This window comes from Elaeis guineensis, chromosome 8 (genome assembly GCF_000442705.2).
Source record: "Elaeis guineensis isolate ETL-2024a chromosome 8, EG11, whole genome shotgun sequence".
Taxonomy (NCBI): Eukaryota; Viridiplantae; Streptophyta; class Magnoliopsida; order Arecales; family Arecaceae; genus Elaeis; species Elaeis guineensis.
In genome coordinates, this window is record NC_026000.2 from 139,240,390 (window position 1) to 139,252,146 (window position 11,757).

Sequence of the window (11,757 nt, forward strand, 5' to 3'; positions counted from 1 at the left end):
AGAAGAGTTCCACTCGGATCTTTTTTTTTGTTTATGATAAGGGAGTGCTCAGACTCAAAAAGGAGGAGATGAGAGGCATTGTGATAGGAGAGAGTATTGGATTTATGATGGAAGGGTTGAGATAGGATGAGGTGATGCTGATAGAAGCTTTAAGTGATTAATTTTATTAGAACTGTTGGATCCAAAATAATATACGTGGATCCAATTGGTGATAGCACAGCACCGCAAATCTATACAATACAATAAATGGGAGTCCAGAGCTCTCTTAGGGCACTACGTGTCGAGCTCAGATTGGTGTTCTTTTAATAAAGCAGTGGCAGTATTTTATTTTGATTTTTGTTTTTCTTTAAACCCTTCTCAAGCTCCAGCGAACGTCCACCTTCTGTCGCTACTGCCTTGCAGAACCCTCGTGCATGCTCACTTCTTTCCTACTCTCCTAGCCATTGTAGAGCTCTCGTGCATGCCCACCTCTCCCTACTCTTCTAGCCGTCACCCCCCGTTGGTCTCCGTCGTCGCTTTCCTCCCCATCATTATGGTGTCGGCCATCTCCTCTCCAATCTTTCTCAGGTGCGTTCTTTCCCACAGATCTCTTTAATGCTATCTCCTCTCTGCTCTCCTCACCGCCACTTCCCATTGATCTCCATCGTCATCTGCCTCCACTTCCCACATCTCCGAAAAAGGAAAAAAAAATCAGCCTATGCATTAAAAGGTTTTGCTTTTAAATTTTTCCACCTTTCTTTGTTTTCATTGATTTGTTCTGTATTCTTCCTTTATTTTCATTGTTTTTCATTAGTGTGGTATTGTGTGAATCCCAATCATGTGGGACGCATAGAGAAGTTTAGATTGGGAGACTTGGAGTGGCCAGGAAGTTTAGACGATGGCTAAGGTGGTTTTTTTATGGGGATTTGTGAAATTGTGTGAATTAAGAATATGGCATTTGTGACTACACATTTTGTGGGAGAATGAGAACAATAGGTTACATAATTTTTAAGTATAAATCAATAAATTTATTTGTCTGAAAAAACAAACACTATGAATTTAATGATAAAAATATATGGTGATGAGATATTAGAGAAAATTAAAAAATTAATATGTAAGAATTTATAGTTTAAATCACTGAATATTTTCTTTTTTTTTGCCATATAATCATATTGATGAACACAAAATAACTTGTTATACATTGCAGAGAATTCGTGCCTATCATTTCCAAAATAGGCTTGAGTCCTGATCCTTTTACACTAGGTATTTTTATCAATTGGCTTGATTGTTGGGTTTTAGGATCTAGCTATGATCACTAATCTCTATTCTCCAGACTTCAAAGCTTGAACGAAGTCTCCCTCCATTAGAATTTTTCTCTGTTTTGCCGCCACTCTATCCAGCGATCCTCTTCAATCCTGTGAGTGAGCCTTGCCTAGTTGTTTTAGCAATCATTCTCAATGACAATTGCTATTCTCTACTCAAAATAGGTAGATGTGAATAAGACGACCCTCCTCTCATTGGTCAATGAAGGTTCCATTCAACTACAGAGGATTTTTGGCTTTTCCTCTTTCCCCTGCTTGTGACCATCCTCGACTTCTTTTCTGCTAAGTTCTTCCAAATCTTCTCATCCATGGTTGTTTTTAGGATTTCATAATCATATTGTGATATCTTAGATTTTATCCTCTCTTATTCTTCGATGCATTTTTTTAGTTTGCTTATGGCAAATTCGATCACAGTATACTTATCTTGCATTAGATTTAGAGAAATAGCTGGAGTTCCATGTGGTTCTTGATGCTTTCTAGATTTTTTTTTCATCTATTTTTCTAATAATTTTTTATGATTACGTGGTTCTAAATTTGTGTTTATCTTTATTATTTTTAATATTCTCTCGAATTCCCTTATTTTTTCTTTCTTTTGTTTATTGTATAGTGATGTATTAGGAACATGTATCTATCTATACATTTATACATCTATACAACATCTGTACATCTATACAATCAACATAATCTATACATCTATAGAATCTATACAATATACAATATACAATAAACGAGGGTCCAGGGCTCCCTTAGGGTGCCACATGTTGAGGTTGGTGTTCTTTTAAGCAGTATTTTATTTGGGTTTTTGTTTTTCTTCAAACCCGTCTCGAGCCCCAGCGAACGCCCACCTTCTCGCTGCCACCGCCTTGCGGAGCCTCGCGCATTCCCACCTCTTCCCTACTCGCCTAGCCGTCACCCTCCGCTGGTCTCCGTCGTCGCCTTCCTCCCATCATTACGACGTCGGCCATCCCTCCCCTCTCCAATCTTCCTCAGGTGCGTTCTTTCCCACAGATCTCTTTAACGCTGATCTCCTCTCTGCTCTCCTCGCCGCCACCTCCCACCGTTCTCCGCCGTCATCTGCCTCCGCTTCCCACATCTCCGAAAAAGGAAAAAAAAAAAAATCAATCCAAACGTTTTGCTTTTTAATTTTTCCACCTTTCCTTTGTTTTCGTTGATTTTTTCTATATTCTTCCTTTGTTTTCGTTGTTTTTCGTCAGTGTATTGTGTGAATCCCACCGTTCTCCGCCGTCATCTGCCTCCGCTTCCCACATCTCCGAAAAAGGAAAAAAAAAAATCAATCCAAACGTTTTGCTTTTTATTTTTCCACCTTTCCTTTGTTTTCGTTGATTTTTTCTATATTCTTCCTTTGTTTTCGTTGTTTTTCGTCAGTGTATTGTGTGAATCCCAATCGTGTGGGACGCATAGAGTAGTTTAGATCCGTGAGTGGAGTGAGTGGAGACTTGGAGCTAAGGTGGTTTTTTTTGAAATTGTGTGAACTGAGAATGTGGGATTTGTGACTACACATTTTGTGTGAGAACTGTTAACCATAGGTTAAATATAAATCAATGAATTTATTTGTCTGAAAAAACAAATACTATGAATTTAATGATATAGTGATAAGATATTAGAAAAAATTGAAAAAATTAATATATAAGAATTTATAGTTTAAATCACTGAATATTTTCTTTCTTTTTACTATACAATCATACTGATGAACACAATATAACTTGTTATATATTGTAGAGGATTCGTGCCTATAATTTCCAAAATAGGCTTGAGTCCCGATCCTTTTGCACTAAATGTTTTGATCGATTCGCTTGATTGTTGGGTTCCAGGATCTAGCAATGTTTTGATCGATTCGCTTGATTGTTGGGTTCCAGGATCTAGCAATGATCGCTAATCTCTGATCTCTAGACTTAAAAGGCTTGAACGAAGTCTCCCCTCCACCAGGGTTTCTTCTTTGCTTTGCCGCCACTCTATCCAGCTATCCTCTTTGCCTTGTCTAGTTGAGGGTTTTTGGCTTCCTCCCTTTGAGGGTTTTTGGCTTCGTCCCTTGCTTCTTTTTTGCTAATCTTCCAAGTCTTCTCATCCATAGCCGTTTTTAGGATTTCATTGCATCCGAGTAAGTCATATTGTGATTGCATCCGAGTAAGTCATATTGTGATATCTTAGATTTTATCCTATCTCATCCTTCGATGCACTTTTTTGCTTGTGACAAATTCGATCACAGTATCTACCTTGCATTAGATTTAGAGAAATAGCTGGAGTTTGTGGTTCTTGATGCTTTTTAGATTTTTTCCCCTATTTTCTCTTGTAATTTCTTATGGTTATGTGGTTCTAAACTTGTGTTTATCTTTATTATTATTATTTTTTAATATTCGATGCTAATGGTGCCTTGCTTCTAGATTTTGCTAGGTTTCATTATCAGGTCTCGAATTCCCTTATTCTTTTTTTTTCTCTTTTATTTATTGTATAGTGATGAGTTAGGAAAAGGTATCTATCTTGAGATGTATCTAATTGAGTTGTTTGCTGGGTTGTTGGTGCTGATAAATGAGTTGATTGTGCAATTTCCTTAAGATACATACCTTCAAAGTAGTGGAATTTCTGGGTAATAAATGATGCTTGCTTATGCAAATGGCAGAGCGTTTCATACACCAGCCTAAGTTCACTAGATCTGAGATATAGGTGGCAGTGGGGTTCAACTAAACCACTGAGCTTGTATTGTTCCAGAATTTGTGACTAAGATTTCACATGCAAGCCAAAAGAATAGCAGGCAGCACATCCATGGGCAAATAGTGGTTAAAACAAGTTTAAATCCATCTTTCCATAAATTTGTCTGGATTTATTACCAATAGAAGACTACTTAAAATGGTAGCAAAGTGTTTCAGGTTAAGCTTGTAGAGTGGTTGAAGGCATTGGCAAGTAACCACAATTCTGAGGGAATTCTGGATGCAAAGATGCTTGAGAAACCTTCTTCAAGGGCATTGAGATGGACACACATTGTGTGGATCCTGATTCACAAAAGAGGCCGAAGATGGGTCATGTGATACATAAGCTGAAGCTGATGATTAAATTTCACTGCTGATAAAGACTTAATTGCTACTCTTTCCAGTTGCATGATCAGCAATTTTGGTGCTTAATGTTGTAACTCCTATGTGCTAAATCAGAAGAATGGCATATTGACATGTTGAAGCCAGTTATGGGATTTTCTTTTTAATGAAAATTTGAGTACTGATTTAAATTCTTTTAGAATGAAAATATAATAGAAAGTCAACAATGACATCACATATTTAGACAGATTCATTGTGTCCGAACATATCGGGCCAAATTAGTCAGGCTCACTTGTGGCCCAAACAGCCTAATTTGGGTTGGGCTTGGGCCTGAGGTTGGATCGTGCTCGGGCCTTGATTCTCTAAAAATTTTTGGGTCCAAGCTTGACCCAAAGTCTGAGTAGAAAATTCAGGCTGGTTCAGGTAGGGGTAGGGGCGTGGTCTGGCTCAGCCCATCTATTTCCAGCCCTATCTATAACCCAAGATTCAAACTAGTGATCTTTGATTTGAATAGCAAAGCCTCAACCATCAAGCCACAACATGCATTCCAATCTTATGTAAGTAGTTTATTTTACGTATTCATATGTACTCATGTCAACAAATAATTATGTGATATATATTATGATATTTCATGTTTAATCATTGTTTTTTGTAAAACTTTTTCTTTTTGATAAAAAAATGAAAAATGAGCACACTTTGTTTTATTCTTGATAATATTTTGAAAGATTTATTATTAAAATGTTTAGAAATTAACTTCTGTATACTCCTACATTCATATATAATTTTTCTCGGAAGCTCTTTAACAATATATAATTCATGATTACTTTTATTTATGCTATAATTAAAAAGTAATATTGACAATTGATATAAAAAATATTAATACATTTATATTATATTTTTATCTCAAATAATTTTTGATTTTTAATATTTTAATACAAATCTGGTCGAACTGACTAGGCTAGACTCCATGTTAGTTTAATAATCATAACCTAAATCTTCAATTACCTATGTTTTGTGTGCGATCTACATAGTGAATTTTATTCTTGTACTTTAAATTATATAATTAACGTTAGTTTTCATCATTGAAATACACTAAATATTCGATTGATATCTGAATAATATCTAGCTTATATCTGAATTAGAATTAGAATAATAATAAAAAAAACTATGATATAAATAACTTCGATGACATCTGTATTAGGATAGAAAAAATATGGAGATAAATAATATCTGACTAATATTTGTATCCATTTAGAATAAATATGGATATGCTTAGTATTTGGTTCAAATATGTATCTGTTTAGAACAAATATAGATACTAATTTTAGTATCTGTTTATTGTGTATATATTTGTTGAAAAATAGGGATACAGATGTGGATATACCGGTGTCCAATTCGTATCCGATCTATTTTCAGCCCTATCGGTGTATGTTCAGTAGGGTAGTAGGGTTTGGATTTTAAACATAAATGATACTTTTAATACCCAAACCTAGACCCAGCACTGGATATCATCGAAGGCATGCAACCCTAACTGGTCCTGGTCTACAATTACTGAAACCCAGAGCCAACCTGATATTACCCATATTTTATTTCTTGTTACAAAACTGGCCAAGTCTTTGGTTTGGATATAAACTGAAACTGGAATGCTTTGGGCAGTCCTTTTTTCCCCTCTTCTGGCAATGTTTTACGGCTTTTGGATGGTTGGCCTTTAACAATAATTTCTCATGATGGAAACTTTTATTTCAGCTTTGCTAGTATTCTGGTATTTTTTTTCTGAGGAAAATGTTCTAGTATTGTTAAATTGATACTATTGTTGATTTTACATTTGAAAACTTAAAATTTGTTTTTTGGCATTCATGTAATAGTACAATATATGTTTATCATAGCACTAGATGGACAATGATTCTCATCAGAAGGAAAATAGTGAGCGGAATTGTGAGGAATCAAAGGGAAAAGATGCAGCGGATTCCATGGATAAGAAGAATTCAGCTGGCAAGGTCGAAGGTGGAGTCCAGATCTTGGCATTTGATCACTCTGTGGAGAACTTTTTCGCTACAATGGATGCTATTTTGGCTCTTTGTGGGGAGCCTGGCGAGCAGCACTTTGAGTCTGGCGAGATTCAGCGGTTCTCTTCCATGATCACCTTTTTGAAGTGAGCTTGCTTTGCTTCGTCCTCTTTGCATGGAAAAGTATTAATTTCTGGACTATTTCTATATTAGCTACTTACAGTTACTTCCTTGTAAAGATGATTGATGTCTTTATATGTTCATAGAAATATAAAAAGCGAGTTAATTTCAAATTAGGATACTTATGCACATTAAGCACAGCACTTCAGCTTATTTGATTCACCATTAGCAGTTAGGTTCTTTTCTAAAATCTAAGTTATGTTACTTTTATAGTTTGAAGCAATTAGGCTTTTGAAGTTTATGCTTTCAAGAATAGAAAGTCTGAAACATTTGTAGCTTGCCATCATTCTGTTTTTGGACTTCAAAAACCTTTAGAATTGTTTTCTGGATGTTGGAAACTTGCCATGCGTTCTTCCATTGGTTATTCACTCTAGGTTGCATCTTGTTGGTTTGAACTCTGAATCATCTAAATATTATCTTTCTAGTTCATAACTCTTTTGACTAAAATTCCTGCCTGTTCCACAGAGAGTGGAGGCATTTCTATTATGAACCAAAAATTATCAACTTTTCTTTTGAAACTGACTCTGCACGAGTGAAAGTTGTTCCTGATGGGATACACTTATCTCAGTTTTCATCTGCAGCTGTTCCGAAGGTTAGCCAAAATGGGTCTGATGGTATTTCAGATATTCTTAACTTTCTTGTCTTTGGCTTTCTCAGACCAAAGTAAAGAATATTGTGGATTTGTTGGGCATGTAGCTACAAATCATTAATTTGATCCTACATAACTCCTTGTAATCTTTTTGGTTTCACATGCTGATGCAGATGGGACAACTGCCTCGTAAAACAAGAAATTCAGACAGGTATTCCTTCGAGATGGATGATACCTTGTTATTGTTTCTGCAACATGTCTTGGTATACATACACTAAAAATCCAAGTTTTTGAATTTGAAAACATATATCTATGTTTTGTCTGTTTTGATCAGTTAATATGTAACACAGAGGAGGTAGTACACATGCTTTGAATCACACTTAGCTTGTATAGGTGAGGATCGGTGTGCTGTTGCCATATAGCCCAATGGAAATACTAATCCAGGCATTTCACCGCTCTCATCTAGTAGCTAGGTATAATTGTAGAAACTGCTGCCCGACATTTTGTGATATTATGTAAATCTTTCAACACTGGTATATGGTAACGTATGGTGTTATCCAGCTAGCTAGCTATGATTGATAGATTATGTTACCTGGGTCCTTTGACTTAGCTTAAAATGTCTTCACCCGATTCTTTTAACATGGACATCGGTCTGACACTTGGATACAACTATTTAAGAAGAAGTTCTTATATATTATAAGGATCAGAGTCAGACACTTGGACATGCACTTGCACTGTCATGAACTTGAGTCTATGTAACATAGCATTAGTTCTTTCACTAGGGTCTACAGTGTAGATCTTGATTCATTGGCTAAACATGCATATTTTTGCTTGGAATGCTTTTATGAAAGGTATGAAACACTACTAACAGGATGTTAAATCATTGACAAATGTTATGAGGATGGCTATTTAATTATTTAATGAACTGACACCACTTAAATGTCATAGCTTAGTGAATCTGGTGCAGAGCATGTCTATCAAGCATCTAGTTCTGACCGGTAAAGTTAGTCCAAGCTTTGTAGTTGTTCCCATGCACTGAGCATTTGGTACTTATCACATAACTAAAATGAAAAATAAAATGGGTACATCGATGATTATTAGGAGGAGGTTAGCGAGAGAGAGAGAGAGAGAGAGGGAGATAATTTAAGGAAACATGTATTGGGATTGGAGGAAACTTGTAAATGATATATATGAACCAAGCAAGTTCTTATGATTCAATGTTTCATTAAGTCTGAGCCATCTTGAATGTTCTAAACTAGCAACCAGGCATGTGGAATGGGCAACTGATGGAAGAGAGAAGAAAGAGTGAGCGATAGAGTCCAATCTGTTCAGGGGTTGAATCTGAGAATCCAATCTATTTCTGAGTGGAAGAGAAAGTTCCAATTTGTTTTGGAGTTTTATTAGAGAGGTCCAATTGATTTAGAAGGAAGGAGTTAAGTAGTTAGTGGTGAGAAAGTTGGTGGATAATATATTTTAAAGATAAATAGGAGGGTGTTTTTGGCATAAAAAATTGATGGTTGGAATCAAGATGGAATACTCCCTGATTTTGAAACTGCCATTTTTATATATAGTAAAGATAAGAAAATTATTTTTATTATTGTAAGTAGATTAAAAAGTTTGTTGTGATTGAAAACCACCATTGAGGGTTCAGGCTTATGTGCTTCTTCCTCCCCTACAAGATATGGATCTGTGCTACAGTGAGCATTTATTGATTAACCCTCATAACCATTCAGCATTGTTCGTCGTATTGCTACTCTGCGTTTCTTCAGTCCTATGGGCATGCATTGACTGTACAACACTTTAGAATGTTTAAATTTCATGTAACCAATTAGTTCCATAGACTATGTTCTCATTTATCCCTTAACATGTGTGTGTGCGTGCATGTTTGTAAACTCAAGCTAAAGTTACCCAGACATGTAGTTTTTGCCATATCTTAGCTGTATAGTGTCCTTTTTTAAAGATTTTCCATATTAATTTGTCCTTATCTGTATCATATCTATATCATGTATTGGTGTCCATGCTTCATAATTGTTGATTGCTTTTTTGCCCTATGCATAGGAGTTCCACTGAGATTTTTGAAGAGCCATAGGCTTAGCAGCCAAGCATCATAAAAGCTACTATAAAATTTGTTTATTTGTCCCCATATCAATAGCTATTATACTTGTTAAGCAGATTACCACTATATTCTACTTTTATATTTCCATAATAAATATTTGGGAGAAGTAGGGGATGGCAATGAGAAATCAGTGTGATTTTTAAATCAATGAACCTTTTAGTGTCAAACATTGATAGCATGCAATAGTCCAGCTTTCTAGTTCATTTTTGGCATCTTTATAATCAGCAATGAAAATTCTCGCAACACTTTCGTTTACCTTATATATATAGTTGAATCAAATTACTTATATTAGCTCATCTCTTGAATTGAACAACTTACTGGAATGAGCAATTTTTATATTCGTCATATTACTTTGTTTTGTGCTTTATAGATCTCTTAGATGCATGCTTGATAAAACTCTCGAGGTATATTTGCAGCAATGATTTTGTCATGCATGCTGGTGGGCATGTCTGGGGATTGGACTGGTGTCCCCAGATCCATGAAAAGCCTCATTCTAATATCAAATGTGAGGTAACTTCTATTTCCATCCTCAACTTTTCTTTTTTTTTTTTTTTTTTTTTTGTTGTTTTGGCAATGCCATATTTCTAGGGCCTGTAATTGGAACATCTAACGTATTGTTTTATGTATCTCTATCTGATTATATTTTTAAATAATTGGTAAACTCAGTCTATATAATAATAACAACAAACTGAGTTAGGTCAAAGTATGTCATGGCTATAATTAACAATCAATAAGCAGATGGACTCTTATTGAATAGTCTGAATGAAATAAATATGCTAATCTTGTTACTTGCTAATAAATGAATTCATTGTGCATAAAGATTTTCTTCACAAGCTATACCACCAGTTCTTTAACTCTTGGAAAATATATTTTGATGTGGACTTTTAGTAAGAGTCTCATTTTAAATAAGTTGCTGTAGCAATCCTATAGAATATAGATTGTCTCATCCACCTAATTGTATAGTAGTGCGGTGCCAACTGCTAAGTTATTTTTTCAAGGAAATCCATGATGTTATTCATTACCAAAGTGTAATTGCTCTAAGTTATGATTGATTGCTTAATTTAATATTGTCATTTTAAACAAGTTGCCACAACATTGCTGCAAAGTGTCTAGTCCCTCTGCAAACCAAATCCATAATAATTACCATTATCATCACTTTTTTGAATAAGTTATCTTTGGTTGGCTTAATTTGGTATTTAGCACCGCTATGTCCTAAACGAACCTAATTTTACCACCCTCTATCTGAAGAAAAAAGGAGAAGAAACGAAATTTTCACATAACCTTCTTTGTTTAGGCGGTTCTTTGTTTAACACATACATAGGCTATATGCATGATATGCATACATTTGCTGGAGTGCACAGTTACAATGGTTAGTGTGGTGGTTAAAACGATTTGATACTGTGGATGGTTGAGTTCCCCTTTTGCATTGGGCAGATAGTGTTTGTGTTCATATGCCTTCTAGTATGTATGAACTGCAAGGACTATTGGTGTCATCATGTGTAATGATTTATTTCTGATTTACCTTTTCCTTTTGCTTTGACAGTATCTTGCAGTTGCTGCTCACCCTCCTGGTTCTACATATCACAAGATAGGTGTCCCATTGATTGGAAGAGGTGCCATTCAAATCTGGTGCCTCTTAACTTTGGATGAGAAAGTGGAATTTTCTCTACCAAGGTCCAAAAGAGGGAGACCTAAAAAGGAACCCGTTAAAGAAGAACCACTAAATGATTTTAATGGTACAGGTATGGCAATAACCGCCAAAAGGTCCAGAGGCAGACCAAGGAAAAGGCCAGTTGAAAATGATACAAAATATGCTTTAAGTGTGGAAGATGGATCAGATCTACCAAGCCCAAGATGGAGACCTAAAAAGAGACTGATGCTGGGTGTAGTTGATCTAAATGGTTCAAAGAAATTATCTCCAGCAAAGCCTAGAGGGAGACCCAGGAAAAAACCAACTTCTGATAACAACAGTGTACAAAAATCTTTTCTTGCCAAGCCCAGAGGGAGACCTAGAAAACATTCGCCTCCAAGCATTGATAATTCAAATGACAAAGATGTCTCACGTCCTTGCAGTAACAATCAAATTCAGATTGTAAGTGAGTCTAATGTGTGTACAACTGTTAATTCAGGGAATAATGTAATGGCATTGTCCTTTTCTGCTGATGTAAATTGTGGGGAGGTAACAATTCAAAAAAGGTGCAGAGGAAGACCCAGAAAGAATTCCATTTCAACTGTAAATGATCATGTTCCAGAATCTGGGGTTGAATCAGGGAATGGTACATCTTTTTTGGCCACTTCAAGCAGATCTGAGACTTTGGACATGAATGAATCATTTTTATGCAGTAACAATGAGATTCAAAGTGCTGTTGATTTGGGGAATATTGCAGTGGCATCCCCTGTTTCTGCTGATGTAAATTGTGAGGAGGAACAATTCAAAAGAGGTGCAGAGGAAGACCTAGAAAAAACTCCATTTCAAATGTAAATGAACACATTCCAGCATCTGGTGTTGAATCAGTGC

General features: G+C 35.7%; 1 protein-coding gene across 1 annotated transcript in view; it reads left to right on the top strand.

Annotated features, from left to right (window-relative positions):
- The first annotated feature begins 2,102 nt into the window (after window positions 1–2,102).
- Window positions 2,103–11,757, top strand: part of LOC105035387 (uncharacterized) — a 35,250-nt gene continuing 25,595 nt past the window's right edge. The window contains 7 exon segments of the mRNA XM_029261939.2: window positions 2,103–2,291; window positions 6,235–6,500; window positions 7,000–7,126; window positions 7,297–7,334; window positions 9,656–9,749; window positions 10,783–11,718; window positions 11,721–11,757. The exon segment at window positions 11,721–11,757 is cut by the window's right edge and continues 1,318 nt beyond it. Of these exon segments, the coding sequence (XP_029117772.2) occupies window positions 6,241–6,500; window positions 7,000–7,126; window positions 7,297–7,334; window positions 9,656–9,749; window positions 10,783–11,718; window positions 11,721–11,757 (1,492 nt within the window). The 5' untranslated portion in view covers window positions 2,103–2,291; window positions 6,235–6,240.